The sequence below is a fragment of the Ochlerotatus camptorhynchus genome, unplaced genomic scaffold, assembly GCF_037179485.1.
Source record: "Ochlerotatus camptorhynchus isolate MF236.1 unplaced genomic scaffold, CSIRO-AGI_Acam_v1.1 ptg000353l, whole genome shotgun sequence".
In the NCBI taxonomy this organism is placed as follows: Eukaryota; Metazoa; Arthropoda; class Insecta; order Diptera; family Culicidae; genus Ochlerotatus; species Ochlerotatus camptorhynchus.
In genome coordinates this window covers 625903-650264 of record NW_027040841.1, presented here as the reverse complement: position 1 = coordinate 650264, position 24362 = coordinate 625903, and the positions used below count along the sequence as shown (strand labels likewise).

At 40.9% G+C, this 24362-nt stretch overlaps 2 protein-coding genes across 3 annotated transcripts in view; both read right to left on the bottom strand.

Moving 5' to 3' along the window:
* Nucleotides 1-3481: 3481 nt before the first annotated feature.
* The window catches only part of Snmp2 (Sensory neuron membrane protein 2), an 84713-nt gene continuing 63832 nt past the window's right edge, over nucleotides 3482-24362 (bottom strand). For both annotated transcript variants that reach the window (XM_065231388.1, XM_065231389.1), the window contains 5 exons: nucleotides 23761-24015; nucleotides 23475-23704; nucleotides 23212-23411; nucleotides 4211-4329; nucleotides 3482-4145 (listed from right to left, as the gene is read on the bottom strand). In XM_065231388.1, the coding sequence (XP_065087460.1) occupies nucleotides 3774-4145; nucleotides 4211-4329; nucleotides 23212-23411; nucleotides 23475-23704; nucleotides 23761-24015 (1176 nt within the window). In that variant the 3' untranslated portion in view covers nucleotides 3482-3773. The remainder of the gene's footprint in view (nucleotides 4146-4210; nucleotides 4330-23211; nucleotides 23412-23474; nucleotides 23705-23760; nucleotides 24016-24362) is intronic.
* On the bottom strand, nucleotides 4847-7955 carry LOC135709164 (uncharacterized). Its single transcript, XM_065231385.1, has one exon. It carries the CDS (start codon nucleotides 7707-7709, stop codon nucleotides 4890-4892), a length of 2820 nt encoding a protein of 939 aa, XP_065087457.1. The 5' UTR covers nucleotides 7710-7955; the 3' UTR covers nucleotides 4847-4889.

Below are 24362 nucleotides of genomic sequence, written 5' to 3'. Positions count from 1 at the left end.
TAAATAAACATTACGATGCTATGAAAGGTCCACGAAAGGTATTGCAATAAAATATAAAATATAATCGAAGAAATGAGCATAAACACGCAGTGAGCGTTAAATTGTCATGGGATACGCTCGGTAATGATTAGTAATGAGAATTTCTACTATTTTTTGTTAAGATAATTTGACAAAATCACTGATATAATGATTTACTACAGTCGCAATATTTTTTCTCTCGCTAGAAGTCATTTGAAGTTGTTGTAGAAGTCCTCTGTTGCCAAGTGAAAAGAATGGGAATCTTCCCAAAACCGTGATGCGAGTTCAACTGTTTTTCTCTTGGCGTGACTCATTATACACCGACTCTAGACTGAACCAGTGTTGTTGATAAAGAGCTATTATCAAATATATCATATTAACAATATGATCCATTCATGTCTTTTCCAAATGTTACATTGGCAACCCACAAAATATTGCTTCACGCACCATCTAGCGTTGAAAAAGGTTAGCAACAATCATTCACTTACAATCGAGGGGTGCGAATATAGCACTTATTACAAAAGTAAGAGTCAAATTATTTTCATTAATTACATTGTGAATATTACTTTAAAATTTGTCTGACATGTCACTGTTGTCATCACATAAAATAAAATGCTGAAATACATTCATTTGAAATATTAAAAAAAAAAATCATTTGGATTACCCCTCGTGACGATAAACAAATACATTGGTAGCCTCCCGGAAAAAAATAACCTTACAATTACCATAACATAAAATACAATTACATCAAAATCTATTGCCAAAAATAAATCTTATTATACGTCTATTGTACAAGAAATTTTAACATATTGTTGTTACAATAGATTAACAATACGTCCTATATAGTAAGAATTTTCAACAATTGAACAACAATACAATTAATGGTAAATGGCTCATCTTTGTTCGGGAAAAAGTGATTTTTCCTATGGTTAAGATACATAACAACCCCCTTGTTCCATTGTAGATTTCCCCATTTACCATAGATTCTATTGTGAAAATAATACATGCTGTGATTATTTTATCGTTGTAGACAATATGATTTATAGTAAATACAACAAATTATATTGTATGGTTACAATACATTTCATTGTGCCTCTATGGTTCTTTTTTTTACGGGCTTTTTGTCCACAGAGGTGCTTCCATCGCTAAAAATTCGGTTCGCCAGCTAAGCGAAAGAGTGGATCATATTGTTAATATAATATATTATTTGCTATTATGCTAACTGTATTCACCTTTATTCAGCAATATTGTGAAGCAATACCATGAAATATAATAATGGAGCAAGACAATTTTTATAAAACAAGTTATTGAATCAATAGGCCTTTTTAATGCAGCACCAACGTAGAGTGCGCCACGCGAGTTCGAAAAGAAACGTCAACCAAACCGTTTGTTTACATCAGAATAACACAAGAAATCCGGAAGATCATAACCACTAAGGCACTTTTCTAATTATCAATTTTTCTCAACAAAAATATTCCTGAACACCAGCAGGATCTATGCAAAAACGATACAGAATTAAATTTTTCAACTGTAGATTTAGTTTAGAAGCATTTTAAATGAATCACAAATCTCTGCTCACAAAACTCTTTTTGACGTTTTCCTATTAAATATATATATAAATTTTTATATAATAAATAAATAAATAAATAAATAAATAAATAAATAAATAAATAAATAAATAAATAAATAAATAAATAAATAAATAACTAAATAAAAAAATAAATATAAAAATAAATAAATAAATCAATAAATAAATAAATAAATAAATGAATAAATAAATAAATAAATAAATAAATAAATAAATAAATAAATAAATAAATAAATAAATAAATAAATAAATAAATAAATAAATAAATAAATAAATAAATAAATAAATAAATAAATAAATAAATAAATAAATAAATAAATAAATAAATAAATAAATAAATAAATAAATAAATAAATAAATAAATAAATAAATAAATAAATAAATAAATAAATAAATAAATAAATAAATAAATAAATAAATAAATAAATAAATAAATAAATAAATAAATAAATAAATAAATAAATAAATAAATAAATAAATAAATAAATAAGTAAGTAAGTAAGTAAGTAAGTAAGTAAGTAAGTAAGTAAGTAAGTAAGTAAGTAAGTAAGTAAGTAAGTAAGTAAGTAAGTAAGTAAGTAAGTAAGTAAGTAAGTAAGTAAGTAAGTAAGTAAGTAAGTAAGTAAGTAAGTAAGTAAGTAAGTAAGTAAGTAAGTAAGTAAGTAAGTAAGTAAGTAAGTAAGTAAGTAAGTAAGTAAGTAAGTAAGTAAGTAAGTAAGTAAGTAAGTAAGTAAGTAAGTAAGTAAGTAAGTAAGTAAGTAAGTAAGTAAGTAAGTAAGTAAGTAAGTAAGTAAGTAAGTAAGTAAGTAAGTAAGTAAGTAAGTAAGTAAGTAAGTAAGTAAGTAAGTAAGTAAGTAAGTAAGTAAGTAAGTAAGTAAGTAAGTAAGTAAGTAAGTAAGTAAGTAAGTAAGTAAGTAAGTAAGTAAGTAAGTAAGTAAGTAAGTAAGTAAGTAAGTAAGTAAGTAAGTAAGTAAGTAAGTAAGTAAGTAAGTAAGTAAGTAAGTAAGTAAGTAAGTAAGTAAGTAAGTAAGTAAGTAAGTAAGTAAGTAAGTAAGTAAGTAAGTAAGTAAGTAAGTAAGTAAGTAAGTAAGTAAGTAAGTAAGTAAGTAAGTAAGTAAGTAAGTAAGTAAGTAAGTAAGTAAGTAAGTAAGTAAGTAAGTAAGTAAGTAAGTAAGTAAGTAAGTAAGTAAGTAAGTAAGTAAGTAAGTAAGTAAGTAAGTAAGTAAGTAAGTAAGTAAGTAAGTAAGTAAGTAAGTAAGTAAGTAAGTAAGTAAGTAAGTAAGTAAATAAATAAACAGTTTGGAATATTTTTATTAAAAGTTAGTTCGGTTCAGTTAATAATAGAAAAATATATAAGACCAATTATGTTTACACTATGTTTTTACTTGAATATGATCATTTTCTATAAATGTTATGTTTAGTTATGTTTAAAATTGGCATAAATTTCCTTCGAACTTGCGCCAGAGTTTCGTTCAATTGCGTTGGGAGTTGTTATTACTTTGAAAGAAATGGAGTCGGAGTCGGTTAGTTTCAAATCAGATTAGTCGGAGTCGGAGTTTCAGCCTGAGGCTGGTTCGCCTCCAAAAATCAATATTAATCATTCCATCCGAAATTTTTAAATTTTATATAAGCGGTGGAGTCCGTTTTAGCCCTAATTCAGTCATCGAAACTTTCGGTTAAAATAAATTTTACTACTGGTCTTCTGGGTGTTGTTTGCTCGATCTGTGCAACCTGTGGGTTGAAGACTGTATTAATTAACCATGTCCAAAGTTTAGTTTACGAATTCCCAAAGGTTTACACGTTTACGCTGCGCTATTAACGCATCGAATTTCGGATCAATAGAAAAACAACACATTTAGTTTTTTTTTATGGTAACACATTTTACTTATGTACAAAAATCACATAAAATTAGCTATTTTAACCTGTCTTTTACTGTATGAATTAAAAAGAATCATGATTCATTTCTAAAATGGACGGAATCGGATTGACTTAGTTTGCACTAAAATGCACAAAAGCGAACCGCGTGCGTTGCTTCATTTTGCTTAAGCATGTGTTGGCACTTGATACTCTCTATTTCACTCGCTCACTCACTCATCCTCGCACTTTCCCATCCCCCCTCGAGTCCGACAAAGTTTAATCAGTCCAGAAAGGTCAACGTCAGTGAATGTCACTTTTGCGGGTTCCCACCGAGCACGCCGCCGTCGGAAATACTGCCGGCACTGGTGGTCGTGGTGAGGCTCGGCGTGATAGATCCAGACGATGGCCTCCGTTTGGTAAAGTACACGATGGGCATGATGATCGCTAGCACAAGGCCAGACCCAATCATCACCCACTGGACAATGTCCAGCAGCGTGAGAATCTTCATCAGACTGTCGTCGATCAGTTTGACCATGTCTTCGTTTAGGGCGATGCCTTCCTCAATCCACAGGACCGGGAACAGGGTAGTCTGCAGGCGATCAGTCAGTCGGATTGAGTCGATTCTCCGTAGGAACATGTTGAACTGAACTCGTTTGCCTCCATTCAGAGGCGTTCCGGTGAGCTAAAACGAAAGATTGAAGGTCTTGAAATAACTGACAGCGGCGATCGATTGGCAATTAAAGCTACCGGTTCCACGTCAACGAAGATCTGATGCTTCTCCGGATCGGGATGTAGCCCATCAATTAGACTGGTGTACTCCTGGGCCGCACCCATCATGTGCGGATGCGTTAGAACGACGGGGGCATCTGCAAGTAGCAAAGAGAAGCGTAAGACGCGATCAATAAAATTAGCGTTTTATTAGTTTTGATTTACGACCCTCTTAGGCGATCCTCGCTTAAACGATCGATGTAATTGATTTGCTGAACGCGCACTACTTCAATCGTGAAGGCCGATCTTCCGTTGTCGTCAATGAAAATGATCAACTACCTGTTTTGACGATTTTTTTTTTCCTTGATTTGTTTTCCGTCGATTTTGTTTTCGTGCTGAGCACCAATGCTACTGACGCCAGGAAGGCAGCTCCCACACCTGGACCCTACCTATCGACCCATCAACTCATGAACCGGGGACCAACGGCTTTACTTCCCATCCGAAGGAAGGCGTGATCAGAGATGTTATGCCTCAGAACATCCCGGCGGCGCCGACTGGGATTGAACTCAGGCCTGCTGGGGTGAGAGGTAATCACGCTTACCACTACACCACCGGCGCCGCTGTTTTGACGATTCATCAAAATGTGAAGGACGTTTCTCGCTTTTGCATTGCATCGAAACAAATCATTGTTGTTTATGAGAAAAGTTTATTTATTTGTTTAACCATGCCTAAAGTTATCAAACAGTTGATCAAAACGTGAATACTTGGTGGTACTGGCAGATGGTGCAATGGTGACAGTGGACCGCGTCGTGAAGCGATCATATGCATTTTTCCACGATGTGGGACGGGCAGCAATCGTTGGTATGGCAGTTTTCGGAGAATTGGTAGATCTGCTGGTGAAGGCAGCGAATGACGCAGGGGTAGTGTTCGGACGGCCGAAATGGTTAAGGTAGAAGTCGTAGAGGCTGGTTGTCGACTTGATTGATCCAATCGAAGGGCGAAGGGTAGTTGAACGAGTCGTTGTCGTCGTAGGCAGTGTTGATCTTTTGGTGGTTGTAGTCCAAAAATTGTTACTTGTTGAGGCAGATGTAGTTTTGGTGGTGGTTGGCGTGATCCACGAATAGGTTGATCGTTTCGAAGTTGTTGAAGTCCTACGGGTCGTGGTTGTGGTAGTTGTCGGAACTGTAGTTGTCGTTGTTGGTTCTTCAAAGCACCCCTTGATGTAATGATCTGATCTTCCCTGGCAGTAAGGCCTGTACACAGCCCAAGCAGTGAATCCATCACCCGCAAGTTTTGTGTGTTCTTCAAAAATTTTCTTCATACACTCCACATCGTCGCTCAGATCATTGTCCTCAAGATCTGAGCATGTCAATCCGCAGACCCAGCCTTTCCCAGGAGGTGAACACCAATATATGTCACTAATTTGGAACAATCCATGATCTCCGCTTCCATCGGCGTTCAATCTACCGATCGCAGAAACGTTATAATTTGACTCGCGATGGGCTATGCAAACCCATGTAGCAATCTGTTCGTATGGCAGGTTATGGACAAAATACAACTCTCTGGCTAGTTCACAACGTTCATAGATCTTTCCAACACCAACATTTTCCTTCCTGTGCGGAACACGAGCCGTCGTAGTAGGAACGATCGCATTCTCTCCCTCATCTAAGCATCCTCTGATCATGCTATCCGCTTTGCCTTTACAGTACGGTTGATACACAGTCCACGCGTTGAATCCATCACCAGATATCCGCTGATGTTCTTCGTAAATATGATTCATACAGGCAAGATCATCGGTTATGTCATCATCTTCCAGATCCGAACATGGCAGTCCACAAACCCATCCGCGTCCTGGCGGCGAACACCAATACTCGTCACTGAGTTGAAACATTCCATGGTACTGTACGTCTCCACCCGCATAGCCCACGGCAGAGGTATTGAAGTTCGATTGGTACTGAGCGATACAAGTCCAGATGGCCGAGTCGTCGATCGAGAACTGATGCTTGTAGTACAATTCTCGTGCAAGTTCACACCGAGTGTATACCTTGCCACGTGTAGCTCCAGTCTTCCTCGAAGGAATACGAGTAGGAGCAGTGAGCAATGCAACCGTCACCACACGATCATCATCCGATCCAAAGCAACCCTTAGAGTAGCTTTCCGATTTCCCCTGACAGTACGGTTTGTAGACTGACCAAGCGTTGAAGCCGTCTCCTGAAAGCCTCTGATGTTCATCATAAATCTTACGAATGCACTGCACATCATCGGTTATGTCGTTGTCTTTCATATCATCACAGCTCACCCCACAGGCCCAACCATTTCCCGGAGGCGAGCACCAGTAGATGTCACTGATTTGAAACAACCCATGATCACCACTACCATCGGCATTCAAACGACCTTCCGCCGATGTGTTGAAGCTACTCTCGTGGTATGCAATGCACACCCAAGTTGCCACTTGATCTTTGGGGAATTTGAACTTGTGCAGAAGATCATTCGCTAACTCACAACGATCATAGACCTTTCCGATGGTGGTAATCGAAGACTTGGTCTTCGGTGGAGTTGGAGCCGTTATGGCTGGCCGTGGAAGGATCGCAGGTGTTGGTTTCGTTGTGTTGAAGCAGTTGTGCACAAAACTGTCCTCTCTACCTTGGCAGTAAGGTTTGAAGACCGACCAGGCGTTGAACCCGTTTCCGGAGATTCTACGATGTTCGTCGAAAATCGTTTTAATGCAACGGATGTCGTCACTTATGTCACTGTTGCGCATATCTTCGCAAGTCACACCACATGCCTTCCCCGGAGAACTAGTCGTAGAGCACCAGTAGATATCGCTGATTTGGAACAGGCCATGATCACCGCTTCCATCCGCATTCAACCGACCTTCTGCAGAGGTATTGAAGCGGCTCTCGTGGTACGCTATGCAAACCCACGTTGGAACCTGATCTGTCGGCATTTGATACTTATCACGCAGCTCAACCGCTAGTTCACATCGTTCGTAAACCTTACTCACTTCGGCTTTTGGTTCAAAATCCACCTTCTTCGCCTTCGCTTTCTTTTTCTTGTAATAGGCCTGAAACCGCATGACCTCGTCATTCAAGCACTGTTTGAATGGCACGTAACTTGCCGGATTTCGACAATGAGTCTTATGCACCGGCCACGCAGCAAATCCATCCCCAATCTCTCGACTGTATTCGCCGTAGATTCTCCTCATACAATCGATGTCATCTTCCACTTCATCGTCCTTCAAATCGGCACAAGTCAATCCACATATCGAGCTACTCTTTAGACAACCATAAAGATCACTGATCTGGAAGATCCCATAGTACGCAGATCCACCGAACCGTTTGTACTTGAGATTGACGGCCGAACTGTTGAACCGCGATCCATGCTCGGCAATACAAAGCCAATCACCGATTTGATCTTCCGGCACCTGCTTAAGCGCCAGCTCACGTGCCAACTCGCACCTCTTGTAGACTCGTGCAAGTGCACAATCACCCTTCAGCAGGATAACGACAGCCACGACGACGAAGATCGATCGCGTCATGGTGTGGCTGTTGATCGCGAGGCGACATTCACTTCCACAAGAGAGGAATGAGTATTTCTTCTTGCCACCAATCGACCAACTCGATTCGCGATCGAGTGGAACTTGGGGGTGCACTGCGTGGTTGCAAAATTCGCAGTCACGGTTCCCAACGATTGCGGTTAACTTTTTGCAAGTTCTTTTGTGTGCGATCGCGAATTTAAACGTCCACTACGCGATGCTGCTAACTGTCGACTGACTGCGCCACAGTCGAAGCTGCGGAGAGGATCAAGGTTTGCTTGCTGACTAACATCCTTCGTGACTCGGAATCAGCTGAGAGGATCTCCCTCTCTTGTGCGGTGTGTGAATGAATGATCATCAACCAGCTGGGCGCGGTACTTTCTCGTTTTTAGTATCAATACTCCGAGGAAGTGAGTTGGCGAAGGTGTCACCCCGATCGTGCGGATTAAGTAAAATAAATGGACATGGTCGTAAATCATTATTGCAATTTTTTCGGTGTGATCAGTCTCGTTCCTCTGGCAACGAAGAGAGACAACAGTCAGAATAAACAAAGCATAAATAATTGATGGGATTTTAGTTTTCGGAAATTTGTTGATTCAAAGAGACGAAACCGTTTGATCGCAGTCATCGTCACTTCATTCTAGAAGGGACGTAGCAAATTTTTGCGCTCGGAGGGAACAAGAATCACAAGAATCACGATCGACCTTGAACCGGTTTGTATGTGAGAACAAGCTATTTGTTTTCATTATTGAATCCCCTCCCAAACCCAACTGGAGGTGGCGCGGTGCGGTGGGAACGAATGCGTGAGCGTGTGAGCATACTTTGTTATCGAGAGTTAATTAAATGGTGGCTTGGCGATCTTTGCGATCGACATGATTCGGACATGCAATGGGTGCATTTTGCCATAACGGCGCAATAGCTAATAACAGTTGCAGGTCATTTTTTTTTTCGAGCGTGATTTGATTGCTATCGGAAGTGCAAGCATCTGTATAGGAAGGTGTTTAGAACATAACGCCTGCTCCGAAGTGCTACTGTATAGTGTTTTACACGCAATTATTAATGATAGGTTGATAATTGAGAGATTATGGGATTGAGCGTGGGAAAATAGGGAAGTCAATCTGAGGGTTTTGCGCGTTTGAGACAGATAGCTTCAACAACAATTATAATGCGAATATCAAATCTTAATTAAATATTTTAATTGGAAGCGAGCTGAGTGTGACTGTTATGACCATTTAACAGTGGGCAGACCATATTGGGGGTTGGAAATTTTGCATAAAGACGTTTCGCAAAAGAACTTTTCGGTGATAATGAACGTTTGGCATAATGGACATTTCCAGTGGTGGGCACCGTTAACCAAAAAGTTTAGCATTGTTAACCGACAATAAGTAGGTCACCCAATTTAACGAGTTAACGTTAAAATATTAAAGCTAAAGATGCAATCAACGGCATTGTTGTTAACCGTTAACGTAAATCTCACAAAAATTCAATTTTGATATTTTTAATCAAGGCTGCTCAATGCTCATTTTGCTATAAAATCAAGTTTTTCGGTATTATGAAATCATTACGTAGAGTTTGTGCTTGTATGTTTCAAAAGGGGTTGTAAAGTTTTTGTTTGACACATAAAACCTGCCAACTACACTTTTAAAATAGTCATAATCAGTGCTTTTATGATCGAGTTAGTGAGTATGTGAGTGAAAATGATTAAACCGCTGATTGTGACTCTCTTAAACTGGGATTGACACGTTTTGAAGAGTGTATCGAAAAGTAGTTGAAAACATTGAGAACATTTGCAAAACAGTGCATTTCATTATGGCTTAATATGTTGTTAAAACAGCAAATCGGAAAAATTAGGCAGATTGTAAAGATTTGACTCCGTCCTTTGAGTTCTGCTCTGTGGCCTTTGTGAACTTCCTGAAAGTGGCAAAACATTTTTTTTCCTAAATCGGACATGTTTTGGTACACTGTACTTTCCTCCTTGAAGATTCGCTTGACAATTGCCAAGTAGCGTTCGATCAGCCACAGTCTGGAACATTTTGGTGGGTTGATGTCTTTTCCATCGAACTTGATCTTGTTTCCTCCCAAATGTTGTGCCCTGAACCGACTCACCTTCGATGACGTAGTGGAGCTCCAACACCAAATTGCTGATGTAATGGAACGATCTTGATATCGTTAATAATCCACCATCAACTAAAACCTCTCAGCAGCAGGTAGAATTATCTTTCTCGGACTGGTCACATTATCAAAACGCATCGTTTGTTTTGAAACACATACTCACAATCACTACATTTATTTGGCTTATCAAATTACACTACACGATTATACAAAGGAATACGACGAACTGTTTTAGCAGGGATGTCATCCGCATTAGCAGACTTCAATGATTGGCAGGGTTAACTACCCCATTTCCGGCCTATTAAGCATAACCCGCACTTAGCACCAAACGGAATGTTATTATAACTGATGGCTTCCAAATTTGTTTACCTTTCCGTACGTACCGTAAGATTTGAAGAGAAACCAATCGTTGAGATATTGTCAAAAGTCCAACACTACTTCTTGACGCCAAACTCGGCCTACGGATTTTAAACTCGGCCTAACGCATTGAAACGCAATTGAAACGCCAATGAATTTACTTCGGCCTATCGGATGAAGATAAAAATTGATTTGGTCGGACCGCTTCTTTGGTTTTTGGCTTCTTTGGTTTTTGGGAATAATGGGTGCAAACCTTCATATCACGCGTTCTCATTGACTTCGTTCGGTAGCTTATTAACTAAAGTATCGTACCAAACGCATAATTGACTTGTTAACTCTGAAATCATGGATTTATTTGAAGTTTTCTGCTCGATAGGCCCAAAATGGGCGATTAGGCCGAAGTAGTTCTCTACCCTATATCAGCAAATTCTCAAACTACACCAGCCTTATAATCGAAAGAGCATCCGATAGGGTTTCTCACCATTTCGGAATTACGACAAGCGGAATTCACCATAGTTCGTTTAATTCAACGGGAAACCTTCGCCGACGAGCAAAATGCGTTATCTCAAGCAAGGATGGTCTCCAGAAAATCACCACTTAAGTGGTTTAACCAAGGGACTGGCACGCAGCCATCTTTTCGTAGGCAGCATAAAAAAGTTAAAACAAAGTAATCAAAGCTAGGCCCAAGCGTGAGCCCGCGGTTATGCTCGCTACGGCTACATGTGGAAATAGGGGTGCCACTTCCCTGGGTTTAACCCATTCCTTCAAGAAGATCAACTTCTACGTGTCGGAAAGCACCAAACACCCGTTAGTCTTACTGGCTTATCACCGGTTAATTAGGATGATTATGGAGCATTACCATCACATCCTGTTACATGCAGGACCGCAGCTTCTATTAAGCACCATCAGACAAAAGTTTTGGCCTCCTCCTAAGGAAGGAATGTAGCTCGTTGTTTGAAATGCTTCAGAGCAAATACACCGCCAACACAGTTCATGGGTGAGCTGCCATCGTCCAGAGTCACTGTGTCTCGACCGTTCGCTAAAACTGGTGTGAACTACTTCGGACCTGTCTTAGTTCCTCCCGGTCCACGTCGTGTCGCCGTTAAGGCTTACTTTTCCGTATTCATCTGCATGGCATCGAAAGCAGTCCATCTGGAGCTCGTCTCGGATTTATCCACCGATCGATTCCTACAAGCACTTCGCTGTTTCGTGGGATGATGTGAGACAGATGTACCGATATTTATAGCGATAACGGGACAAACTTCGTCGGAGCACGAAATCGACCCTATGACCTCCTGGTTTCAATCGAATCGACAGTGCGAGATTCTGTCGCTCCATGTCGGGAAGACTTTCAACGAATACAACAAGCCCAACTAGTTCCTCGCTTAGATACCAACCCAAGTAACATTGCAAGTTTTATGGAGGTTTTAAAGCATGCTACAAGTCTAAATCATGGTCTACAGAACCCTTATAAAACCAAAAATTTTACTTGGGAAGTGTGCAACAAAAATTTGTTTTGGGCCTTAGGCCTCTGGCGCCACCTCTAAATCTTAACGAAAACGCTCATTTTTGGATATGTTCCTCATTTGGCCCTAGTAATCATTTTCCATATGAGAAAACGTGTCCCCGAAAGATTTTGAAAAATAAGCCTCACCCTATTCCATGAATTGTTCACGATGTTGCGAGACAGTAAGCACCAGGAAGCGGTAACCAAACACTGCACACACGAAGGCATCCAATGGCACTTCAATCCCCCGAATGCTCCTCACTTCGGCTGTCTGTGGGAGGTGGCCGTTAGATCAGTCAAACATCATCTGCTTAGAGTCGTTGGAGAAGAACCGATTTCGCCAGAAGATTTGTAAACTCTGCTCGTGCAAGTCGAAGCTTGCCTTAATTGCCGACCGATTACGACCATCTCCGATGACCCGAACGACCTAGAGCCATTGACACCAGGTCATTTCTTGATAGGTTCATCGCTTTACGATCTACCTGAACCTGATTGGTTGAATGTACCTACAAACCGGCTCAACCACTATCAACAACTGCAGCAGAAGTTCCAAGGATTTTGGAACAGATGGCGCAAGGAGTATTTGTGCCAACTGCAAGGCACAACGCTTGGGTCCTGTGAAATCAATCGAGGTTGGCAGATTGGTGGTAGTTTGCGACTAGAAGCTACCCCCAACACGGTTTCAAATGGGGCGAATCACGCAGACCCATCCGGGTGAAGACGGAGTCGTAAGAGTTGTAACGTTAAAAACGAAAGATGGGTTCCTCAAACGACCAGTAGAAATGATCTGTCTGATCTGTCTCATCCTGATCCCATACTTTCCCTTCGAAAAGGAAATTTTCTTTCTTTTCAGGAATTACAGTAATTCCAGAATAGGTGAGAGTGTTTTGAAGCAAGATTCCCGGTTGGCTACAACTCTGCCATCTTTTATTTATTTTTATTTTTTACTTCATTAGAGAGATTTTTAGCCGTTGGCTAGTTCATCTCTATAAAATAGGAGGCCCCAGAGAGGGGTTTTGCCTGCAAATTCCGATACGGAGTTGGCTTACAATTCATATGTACTCAAATAGAAGCAATTAAAACGGATCCCAGTAAAAAGACTAACAATACAGGCAACGAGAAAAAAAACAATCTGGTACATCAAAGTTATGTAGGGTTTTGAAAGAGATCGGAGCTCCACCGTAGGAGGGGTAATCCCCCGACCGGCAGAGATGTCCCGTCAGCCAAAAGAAAGTTAAAAGGACCTAAATGTTGTTGTATAGCCCAGCGTCCTTGAGGAAATAAATAACTGTCGCTAAAGTGGAAGGTTCGTCATCCAGTATGTCCCTAATGCTGTTGGGAAGTGCGTACTGCTCCCGTAGTTGTTGGTATTGCGGACACAGGCATAGGATGTGTTCCACCGATGCAGTGGTTCCGCAAACGTAGCACATTCTGTGGAACTGCGTCCCACCAAAACTATGTGAGATCCTTGTATGGCCTGTCCTAAGACGAGAAAGCACCTTCTGGTCCCGTAGTTTCGACATATCCGTCCACTTGCTCGTCGTTCCTTTGATTCTTCGGATGAAGAGGGATTGGGATTGGCACCACTCTGCTTCCCAGGTTTCCCACATTTTGCTTATCCAGTGGTGAGTCAGGGTCTCCGATGTATGGGCTTGTATCACGCTGTACGAATCGGATAGCACCAGTATGGGCCGGTCCGAGGTTGTTGTAACGGCAACAAAGATGGCCGCAGCTTCGGCGGCGAAAACCGAGCATTGTGGCGGCAGACTGCTACTCATCGGTGCTGAAATTCCTGCTACTCCAATTCCGACCCCGGCTCGGGAAAACGATCCGTCTGTGTATATGTGGGCATGGGTTGGGTAGTCCGAGCGTTCTCTTCATCGCTGCAGAGTTATCTCCAGCCTTGAACCTACTCTTTATCCGACTCTCGATTTTCGGTGGAGTTATGCGCCAACTTTTGTCTCCGTAACAGTGGACCTTGGCCAATTGCTGCGGTTATACGATGGCGGAAGGGCAGAATACCCGCTTCGATGCATGCGGCATCGGCGGGCGTTGACGGAAGAAGACCGGAGACAATCCGAACGTAGGTGTTGAAAGTTGGTGCTAGTATCTGCACGAGCTTTTCGGTGGCGATGGACGTCATCTCAAGACCGTATAGTCGGCGACTATCGATGACGGCTCTTGCAACCCGGAAACGAGTTGTTAGACCGGTGGGGGCGAGAGATGGTGTGGATCAAGTTGAACCTACTGCGGCAGTCGTTCTTGATCGCCTTAAAGTGCTGCTCGAATTTGAGGGACCGGTCAACAAGTACCCCCAGAAAACGGACCGTCTTCTTCAGTGGTATGGGCTGGCTTTGAATTTTCCTTTTCGCTGACACGGTGCCGGGATGGACACACGTGGCACCTGACGCTTTTGGTAGCCAAAAGCTGGAAACCTACCGCGCTGACCCACCTGCCATCGTTAACAGCTGACGAATTTAATAGTCTACCGGCTCAACTACTAGACAGAGTTCTTTACGTCTGGGCTATTATTATATAACTATTATAATATATTATAATATAAGACTAAGGGATATCGTTCTGAAGGCCAGTTTAGGTTTATGTGTTCCTTCTTGAATTTGTATTGTACTGTAGTTAGGTTTAGATAGCATTCAATATTCAGACAGAGAGAATCAAAGAGATGACGTTACGACCGATACGAGTGCCGACCTGGCTTGCCTGGTCACCTCTCTAGCAACAGAACAGCTTCTCTGGATCTGTTGCGCTGTTCTGCATCGAAAAGGGAAGATAGTAACGAACAGGTCATCGAACAGACCACCGTGTTCCTTTTTTATAATCGTGTAGTTTAATTTGATAAGCCAAATAAATGTAGTGATTGTGAGTATGTTTTTCCAAACAAACGATGCGTTTTGATACTGTGACCAGTCCGAGAAAGATAATTCTACTTGCTGCTGAGAGGTTTTAGTTTTTTTTTTTTCCTTTGGTTTGTTTTTTCCGTCGATCTTGTTTTCCGTGCTGAGCACCAATGCTACCGACGTTCCAGGAAGGCAGCTTCCACACCTGGACCCTACCTATCGACCCATCAACTCATGAACCGGGGACCAACGGCTTTACTTCCCATCCGAAGGAAGGCGTGATCAGAGATGTTATGCCTCAGAACATCCCGGCGGCGCCGACTGGGATTGAACCCAGGCCTACTGGGGTGAGAAGTAATCACGCTTACCACTACACCACCGGCGCCGTTAGGTTTTAGTTGATGGTGGATTATTAACGATATCAAGACCGTTCCATTGCATCAGCAATTTGGTGTTGGAGCTCTGTCCAAACCAATCCACTACGTCATCGAAGGTGAGTCAGTTCAGGGCACAACATTTGGGCGGAAACAAGATCAAGTTCGATGAAAAGACAACATGTTCCAGACTGCGGCCGATCGAACGCTACTTGGCAATTGTCAAGCGAATCTTCAAGAAGGAAAGTACAGTGTCCCAAAACATGTCCGATTTTAGAAAAAAATGAATCTTGTAGGGTAGATTTGGTGTAATGCGCCGATGCCAAATCTGACCAGAAGAGAGGAGGGAACTCGTGCTTTCTATATACAATGGAAGCAATCTCTTCTTCAAGCATTCGCCCACCAAAATGCACTGGATGTCGAATGTCGGGTAGTCGAAAATACGGCTGTATAGCTTTGGAGGTCTCATTTTTTAGCACGACACTTCTATTCTGGAGATTTCTTGGGTGATTTCTGCATTGTATACGTCTTTAAATCATGTCTGTTCTTAATCCGCTAGATCATCCCGATGCTGATCCTGAACTTCTTGGCTAACTCACGAGTAGAGGCAGGCCTGTTTTGTTGAATATAATCCCTTAATTTTGGGTCCCATTTGGGGTTGCTAGGACCGAGTTTCCGTCCACTTCTTGGTAGATCGGAGGTGAACCAGCCCCAGGCTGAAAGCCTCCTTAATAAAGAAAACTTAAGTTAACTTCTTGGTAGATCCTTGACGGAGTTCTCCTTGCCAAATTTTTCTGTTATACGTTTTACAATTGCGGAATTGCGTCAAGTGGAAGTTTACCTTTTAATGCATTATGTTCACCCAGATCGAGAGATTCGGTATTAGCAACCGGTGGAAACTAACAATTTAAAATTGGCTCACTACTTGACTAGCCTAATGGTCCCAAGCAAATCGATTAACATACCCCATTCCAGTCGAAATTCTAGTACCACACTATATTTGTTTTGATTCGTTATGAAAGTTTGACAGATACAATGAGGGGCTCGTGGATTTTCCTATGTTTCGAGGGGTGCATCGATTAGCTTGGGACAAAAGAGAGTACCAGAGCTGAGTCAAAAAGTTGAGCACGTTTCTTTGGGACCTACTAGTCTTAGAGTTACCTCTATGGTATTAGCCTATGAGTCCATCTACCGTTCTCCACAGTCCACCCAGTCCCATCCCTGCTGCCACCTTATTCAGCTCTCACTACCTTACGTATTCCTCTGGTGCTTTTCCACTTGTAGCATTCACTGAGCCGTATGAACAAAGAGAGTATAGGTAAAGTAAAGTCTCCCATGCTTTTCTTATGGGGAAAGTAAAGTACATGCGGTGGGTAGTACCGTCTAAAGGGCGATGCGGTGGGTAGTACCGTCTAAAGGGCGAACACGAAATTATTGCAACACTTACAACTGTATCTTTATTCCTACTAGGCGGAAATTAACCATAGTTTCTCTTTGAAGGGTATTGTTAACATCCTGTAATTTGCGTTATTGTTAAAAATGTTGTACGCTCACAAGGAAGTGCTTTAGGAAAATTACTGCATATCAATAATTCAACCTATCAAGAGTTATAAACAGGTTCAACGACCGGTTGACATTGGATCACAAGCACGGAGCAGGAAGGAAACCAGGAGCAGCATGTAGTAAGGCGTAGGGAAAGATGAAGGGTAATTATACCCGAAATCCCAACATTTCAACACGTGATGTTGCCAAAAAGGTCGATGGTTCCCAAAGTTACGTGCATAATACCCCGTTCACATTACAGCGTATATCACGTGATATATGCTGTCTTGCAATGAGCACTCATGCATCTAGTTTTCACTGGAAATCCTACGTATGAGTGCTCATTGCAAGACAGCCTATATTACGTGATATAGGCTGTAATGTGAATGGGGTATAAGGTCAAGGCAAGAACTGGATTACATGCATTCAAGGTTCAAAACTGTAACGGTGCAGTAGGCAATGCCATATCGATGTTTTGTAGTGAGGCAACCTTCGAATGGATGAGAGTCTAGAGAGTAAGAGAGCGTATAGATCGGGTCCCAACTCAAGTGAAGTGATGTAAAGGAATAGGTGAAATAAACCGATCAGAAGTAGTTTGACTGAAGACGAAACCACATGTATTTTTATACCTACTATCACCGGCTTAATACTGAAATTATATTAGTGGCAACGAGGATACAGTGAATTCAAGTGCGAAGTATGTTCGCGTGTGAAAGTTGAAGAAATCTATTTCCTGGCAATTTTAGTGCGTGGCCTACTGTAGATTGTAAGTTTTTTTTATCAGTTTTATCACATTGCTGGTTGAATCTACTTTTATGTGTGGCGTAGTTTTCTTTTTTCTCGACCAATTTCTGTTCGTCAGGCAGTACATTTGTACTAAATTTCTTTTTGTCTGATTCGAACAATATTGCGAAGTGCGGTGACCTTGGAGCTTTTGAAAATAGAAATCACTAGAGAATCGCACATTTAGAGAAAATCACCATTTGATAGTTCACAATTAAGCAATTTTCTTTTGTGTACATATAAAAAATCAGTTTGCTACACCATTTTGTCTGTCCCCTTTTGTTTATATAGTGAGCACCTGGAGACGACGCCGCTGGGTGATCACTAACAGTAAAGTGTTTTTTTTTCGGCGATTTGACGGTGTTGGGTTCGAGTGAGTCCTGTGAGCTTCCAATTGATATTCCGTTGTGTGCAACCGGTTGGGTGCATATGCATATTTGTGCATTGCCGTCAAAGGTTATTGACCTTTTGAATATTCAAGGAAGATCAGACCTGTTGGATTAGGAGTGATTGCTGCTGTTGCTGAATTTTGCTGCTGCTACTGGAAGGAGATTGCTGCTGTTGGTGAGGTTTGCTGCTTGTTACGACGCTGCCCTGAGGATCAAACATTTTTGCTTGCTGTAAGTGTCAGCCTGTTTTTGTTTTTTGGCTGCACTTGTGATTTTTTTCCACGACTAGGGTAGTTGTGTGCATGGTGATTTTAATTTCTTCAGGATGTCTATCAATCCAACCTCTGAACCTTTTATCCCAGGAACCATTCCGTTTTCACAGTATTTAGAACAATTAGAATGGATGTTTGAACACAACAATTATACGGAAGATAAATATAAGACTTCGTTCTTGGCGGTTTGTGGGACTGAAGTGTTTTCTCAGCTAAAACTTTTGTTTACCGGACAGAGTTTAAAGGATCTTACAAACAAACAAATAACGGAAAAAAATTGAAGCAGCGTTATGACAAAAAAGACTTCGATGTGATACATAGCTTTGAATTTTGAACGCGTAGGCAAGGGCAGTTTGAGAAGGCGGTTGACTTTGTGCTTGATGTTAAACATTTGGCTGAGCATTGCGAGTTTAGTGAGTTCAAAGATAGGGCCATTCGTGATGTATTGGTTATAGGAATTAATGATCGGAAACTACAAAAGCGTTTGTTCGATGAGGATGATCTTTCTGTTGCTAAAGCTGAAAAAATGATTGTTAATCAGGAGATAGCTACGAATAGAACTCAATTTTTGAGAAGCGACGACGAAAGAAGAGGTAATGTGGTAGCTCGTTTGGGCCGAAGACAAGACACCACGTAGGTTAAATTTTCGAAGCAGAAGTAGAAGTGGGAGTGACAGCAGAAATCGATCATTTTCTTTTAGAAACAGAAGTGGTGGAAGAAGAAACAGTAATTTCGATAAAGAGTTTTTGTGCTCGTATTGCAAGAAGAAAGGTCATGCCAGGAAGTATTGTTACAAGCTCAAAAACAAAAGCCATCGCAAATTCAAATCCAGTGTAAAGTTTATTGATTCACCTAAGCCCGCCGATTCGGGAACTTCAGGTTTATTCAAGCGGCTAAAGGAGGATATGCAGACTGATTCTGATGAAGATTCTCCTTGTTTATTGATTTCAACTGTTAACTAAATTAAAGTACCTTATGTAAATTGAAAACAAAAGAATAACTATGGAGATAGACTGTGGATCAGCGGAAAGTGTAATTTCTGAGGATCTGTTTCTTTGTAACTTTAGGAATCTTCCTGTGATGGCATGCATCAAGCGTCTAGTTGTTATCGATGGTAAAAAACTGAAAGTTTTAGGAAAGGTTGAGGTGTCGGTACAGCTAGGAGACGTTGCGAAAAAGATTTTGTTCCTTTGATGGGACGCACCTGGCTGGACGCTTTTTACGCTGGATGGAGAAATGTTTTCGCGAGACCGACTGCGGCAACGGACTACATCAGTGCAATCAATGACGAGGAGACAGTTATTGATTTAAAGCGTAAGTTTCCGAAGGTTTTTATAAGGATTTATCTAATACTATAGTAGGATATGAGGGTGATTTGGTACTAAAGGATAACACACCTATTTTTCGGAATGCTTATGAAGTCCCTCTCCGTTTGCGACAAAAAGTTTTGGAACATTTAGCAACATTTCCCAAACCACGATGAACGTCAGCAAACTATTGCCAAAACCCACGCGGGAAGCTCTGCACGGAAATATTGACCAGATACAGTTGCTGTACGATTGATGATGAAACATACGTCAAAGCTGACTTCCAAAAAATTCCAGGAAAGGAGTTTTACACTGGAAAAGATAAGTTCCAAGTGGATTATTGTTTCAAGAAAAAGAAAATGTCGAAATTTGCATCAAAATGCCTCATTTGGCAGGTTACCTGCACCTGTGGAAAAAGAAGTAAAATATTCGTAACAAAGAGCACCATCAATGGTGAAGTTTACAAAACTTAATGCCTCCAAAAACGTCTGCTGCCATCTTTGAGGCCAAATCAATGGCGGACATAGCTTCATGTCTCTATTCTAAAAGCGTGCTGGAATGGTATGAGGCTAAGTCAGTGCATTTTGTCCCCAAGGACATGAATCCACCGAACTGTCCAGAACTACGCCCAATCGAAACCTATTGGACCATGATGAAGTGGGAACTCAGTAAGACCAAGGAGAAAGTAAAGGATGCAAATGACATGCGGAAATATGGAGAAAATTGAGAAAAGGTACCGGATACGACGAAAACTGATCCAATACATGTATACTAAGGTAAACACATGTATAGAACCACCCTACACATTTGGTTTTATCTGATAAATACGTGAAGTTTGGGAGCAAATTAAATGTGTTGCAATAATTTCGTGATCGCCCTTTACCCCCCGCTGTTTCTCGGTTGTCCTTCAACCAATTTTGCTGCTTTTTTTGTATAAACTAGCTAGCTACAGAAAAACAGCTCAACTGGTTGAAGGGCAGCCGAGAAACAGCGGTGGGTAGATAGTATTACCCACCGTATATACGGAGGGGTTACTGTAAACTATTTTATTCATACGACTCACTGTCTTCCACCAATGTCATACCGTTGGGAATCATTCTACGTACGGTAAACGTACTAATTTTCGACCTAGCACTAGTTTTCGACTCTTCCATACAAATTTAAAAAAATCAAAACTTTGTACTTTGTAAACTTCAATCGAAATCGTTATAAAAAATATCAGATGTATCCAAGTAAGGGGCTGTTCATAAACTGCGTAGACAGTTTAGGGGGGGGGGGGTTGAAAATTATCCACGGTCCATACAAATATAAAAAAATGTATGGACAATAATTGTCTACGCAGGGGGAGGAGGGGGGTCAATCATTGCAAAAAACTGTTAACGTAGTTAATGAACAGCCCCTTAGGCGAATTGCGTGTTTATTTCATAAAATTTTTATTTTTAGACCTGTTTTGGCTAATAAGATTGAAAATTAGTACACTTACCCTATATCATTCGCTATAAGTCTGAATTAATGAATGCAAAAGTAAACAATTAAAATAAACGATTAAATAAAAAAGAAAGTAAATCTATTGAAAAAAAAAGTAGTTAACTGCCCAACTAACCAAAAGTTCCGCATTAAACGATAAAACCTACTTTCAAGTTCCATAAAGTTCAAATAAAGTTCCGACAGTACTTTCTTCCCAAGCACACGAGGAACTTCAGGCAAGTCTGAAAATATGGCCACAACACAAATCCGAACAAGCTCCCAGCGACTTTAGTTCCCTGCGGAACTGCTTAGCAACTTGAAAGTTTCTAAAAGGTACGTAAATATGAAATGATCAGTGGCTCAAATAAATCATAATTCTTATATTTATGCAGTGCATCAATATTCCATCCAAACATTAAAAAAATTAAAGAACAATTTCCTGGATTCAAACCAGTGTATTTGGCATGTATTTCAGAAAGACCTGACTTAAGAATTAACTATATATAAAATTGGTGTAGAGGACAAAAACCTTTTTTAAATTATTTTCTAAAAGTTCCGTTCAAGTTCCACAAGAAGCTGCATAGAATGCTCTTCAATTATGGTAGGGTAAACGCTCCTATAGTTGCGGTACGTTAGAAGCGTTAGGTTCCTATAGTTGTGTATTGAGTCTCCATACACAACTATAGGAACCTAACGCTTCTAACGTACCGCAACTATAGGAGCGTTTCCCCTACCGTATCTTCCAAGTTCTTATAACGACTTAAAAATGAGGCTGCTTAGAATACTATAGACCACCTTCAACCAAGCTGCTTAAGCACTAATAGCCTGTTATCAGAACTTTTGGTTACTTGGGTGGGTACAATACAATCGGTAATTTAAGCTAAACAAATTGTGATTTTTTAAAGAATTTTCGTTACAAATGTGACAGTTCAGTATTTCCAATGTAACAAATCATTCAGCAAAACTTCCAGTGCGTTTCAGTAAATTTTGACAGCTAAATTACTGAACAAAAGTTTACCGAATGTTCAGCTGTTCCATATTCCAGCGATTTTATCAATTTTCACTCACTCACTCAGGGGTTGTTCACAAACTATGTAGACATTTTGAGCGGGTTGGAGAGTACTAACGATCCATACAAATTTCCAAAAAAATGGAATGATCCATTGTCTAGGCGATGGGGGTCTAAAACCTCTCAACATCGGTCTACGTAGTTTATGAACAGCCCCTCACTCAGCAATTATAAAAATGCTGATTATGACTCTTAGAAAGCAAAATTGGCAGGATTTATGTGTGAAACACAGACTTTCTTCCTATAACTTATAAGTAAATCAAGCGAAATGAGCAGTTGAAAACAATCTAATTTAGAAGCGTGTACATTTTCCGACTTTACTGCGAACAAAATAAAATGCCATAGCTCGCGCCATCTGCTGCAACAGTCGCAAGTATTCTAATAATTGTTGTTAATATAAATAAGTAATCGGAAAATAATGTTCATGTTTTTAATTTTCTAATTTGAGGATCAACCCAAATCACAATTTTATAAATTACACTTCAATAAATAAATTACACTTCAAGTGCTATCAATGCAGATTCTTTTTTCAATTACAGCAATCAAACAATAGCCATACTGATCTTTGCCGAAAGAATGCAATTATAAATTATCGATGCTTAATTGGAGTTATCTTATTTATGGCTACTAAGATCATCTAGAGAAGACGAATCACATACATACTTATCTCCAAGCGATCGTGTACGCTACAGAACACAAAAAAAGAGTATCTCGAAGCTATCTCCCACACATCTGTCACGTTCGAAAATTGATGATAACCTTTACACGAAGCCACCCGTTAGAGACTAGGTATATCGTTAATTTCAACTCCACTCGAACCGCCCGCCCCCGTTGGCCGTTGGCTCAAAACTGTTGACACGAATAGACGTTTCAGAACACCTCGAAACGATCACCTGTATACGCTATTATCTCACGCGTTAATTTGCGGGATCGCAAAATTTCTTCCAGCATCCACCCAATTAGCATACTACGATGATGATGATGATGGTGTCAAATGGAATGGCTCTCGGCAGCGCAGACGCAATCAAAGTGGCTTGCTATGTTCACCGTCACAGTGCGACCGATGCAAAATCGGTTCTGTTTGTTCTGATTGTGCGCGGGGTGCCTGGGAAGTGGGGGCGAACCTGTTTAGCCGGTTGCCGGTTTGTTTACACTCTCTGCTATTAAATGAAGAGGCTTCAAGTTGATCTTTGACTGGATGGCATTTGCTGGATTGCTGGATGGGAGACATTTTAGTCTTCCGCTATTTCTCGCACGGCGCAGGTGTAAGTGACCGGTTTATGACTGGACTCTTCTGAACTCGTATTTTCTCCCGAAAAATAACCAGATTCACGAATTATGCTAATCTAACTAATAAAATAAATCGCTGCTTTACACCCAAGCGTTGGAAAAGCAAAGTAGTGCGTCATTGACGACCGGAAATATTTCAGATTTCCCAATGACTAAGTACCTAGTAGGTTTAGAATCTTACCGAAACATGTGGACAGATCCAGTGCTCCTTTGTAGAGACAACCATTGTCTTTCACGATCGCCTTTGGTATCCGATTGACACAGTAGCAATCGTTGCCGTACTCGGGACCGATCTCGTTTAGGAAATTTTTATCAGTTTCGAACCGTAGCGCAGGAATTCCCTCGTAGCTCGATGGTCCTACGTACTTGATGTCCACAGTTCTAAGAACAAAATTACAATGTAGCATGTGTTAGAAAATGATCAGATTAATCCAGCCAACGAACCTGCAAATATCGGAACTGAAAATGGTCATCTTCTTCACACCCTCCCGGAACGGAGGATATCCGGAACCGTCCGTTCCGACGATCATGTTGCACTTCGAAGCCGATCCTAACGATCGATTGGTCCACCTATCCAACGTGTTCCTTCCATTCCAGTATTCGATCATTTGCGTCTGCGTTGCATCCTTGATCCCGGTGTTGATCGTATAGGTGCCGTCGTCAGTCATGTTTTTCTACAAGTTCAATAACCAGATCAGCGTGAAACATTTGCTGCTGCTACAACACTTACATGAAAGAAAAACGAGAACTTCATCGACCCGTCGGGCATCACCCGGATGGTTTTGGTGTTTCGCTTTTCGATCTCCTTGCAGATGGCCTTGGCAATGCCGATCACGTTCACGCAGAAGGGAACCCCATCGAAAAGGAACTCTCTGGGCGTCGTCCGTAGGAACATTGAATCCGGCCGGCCAAAGATACGATTCAGTTCGACGTTGATCAACCGGAGGCTGTCGTAGGTTTCGTCTTCAGCGATTTGAAGGATTGACTAATTGGGTGGCGCGTGCGGAAAAAAAAGATTCATAAATGGGTGTTGAAGAATAGAGTGTGGTTTTGTGGTTAGCGGTCATGTTTTGCTAAGGTGATTTGTGATTTGTATGGGGGTTGCATTTTTGATGTGGTCGCTGCATGGGTGGCAATTAATACACTACAGACAGATGCTGAAGGAGAGTGAAGGAGAGTAGGTCAAACCATCCGCAAAGTAAACACGGGGGAAATGCAGTTAATCAAAGTGATCTTGCTGTGAGCGATGGGTTTCTGTGAGATGTTGGTGGAATTTTGATCATGATGATAAAGTTAAACACTAACATATGAGAGGGCGTTGTCAGACGGCAC

What these genes read in the sequence shown, in the direction of transcription:
- LOC135709164 (XM_065231385.1), bottom strand. Translation starts at nt 7,709, where the DNA reads ATGACGCGATCGATCTTCGTCGTCGTGGCTGTCGTTATCCTGCTGAAG.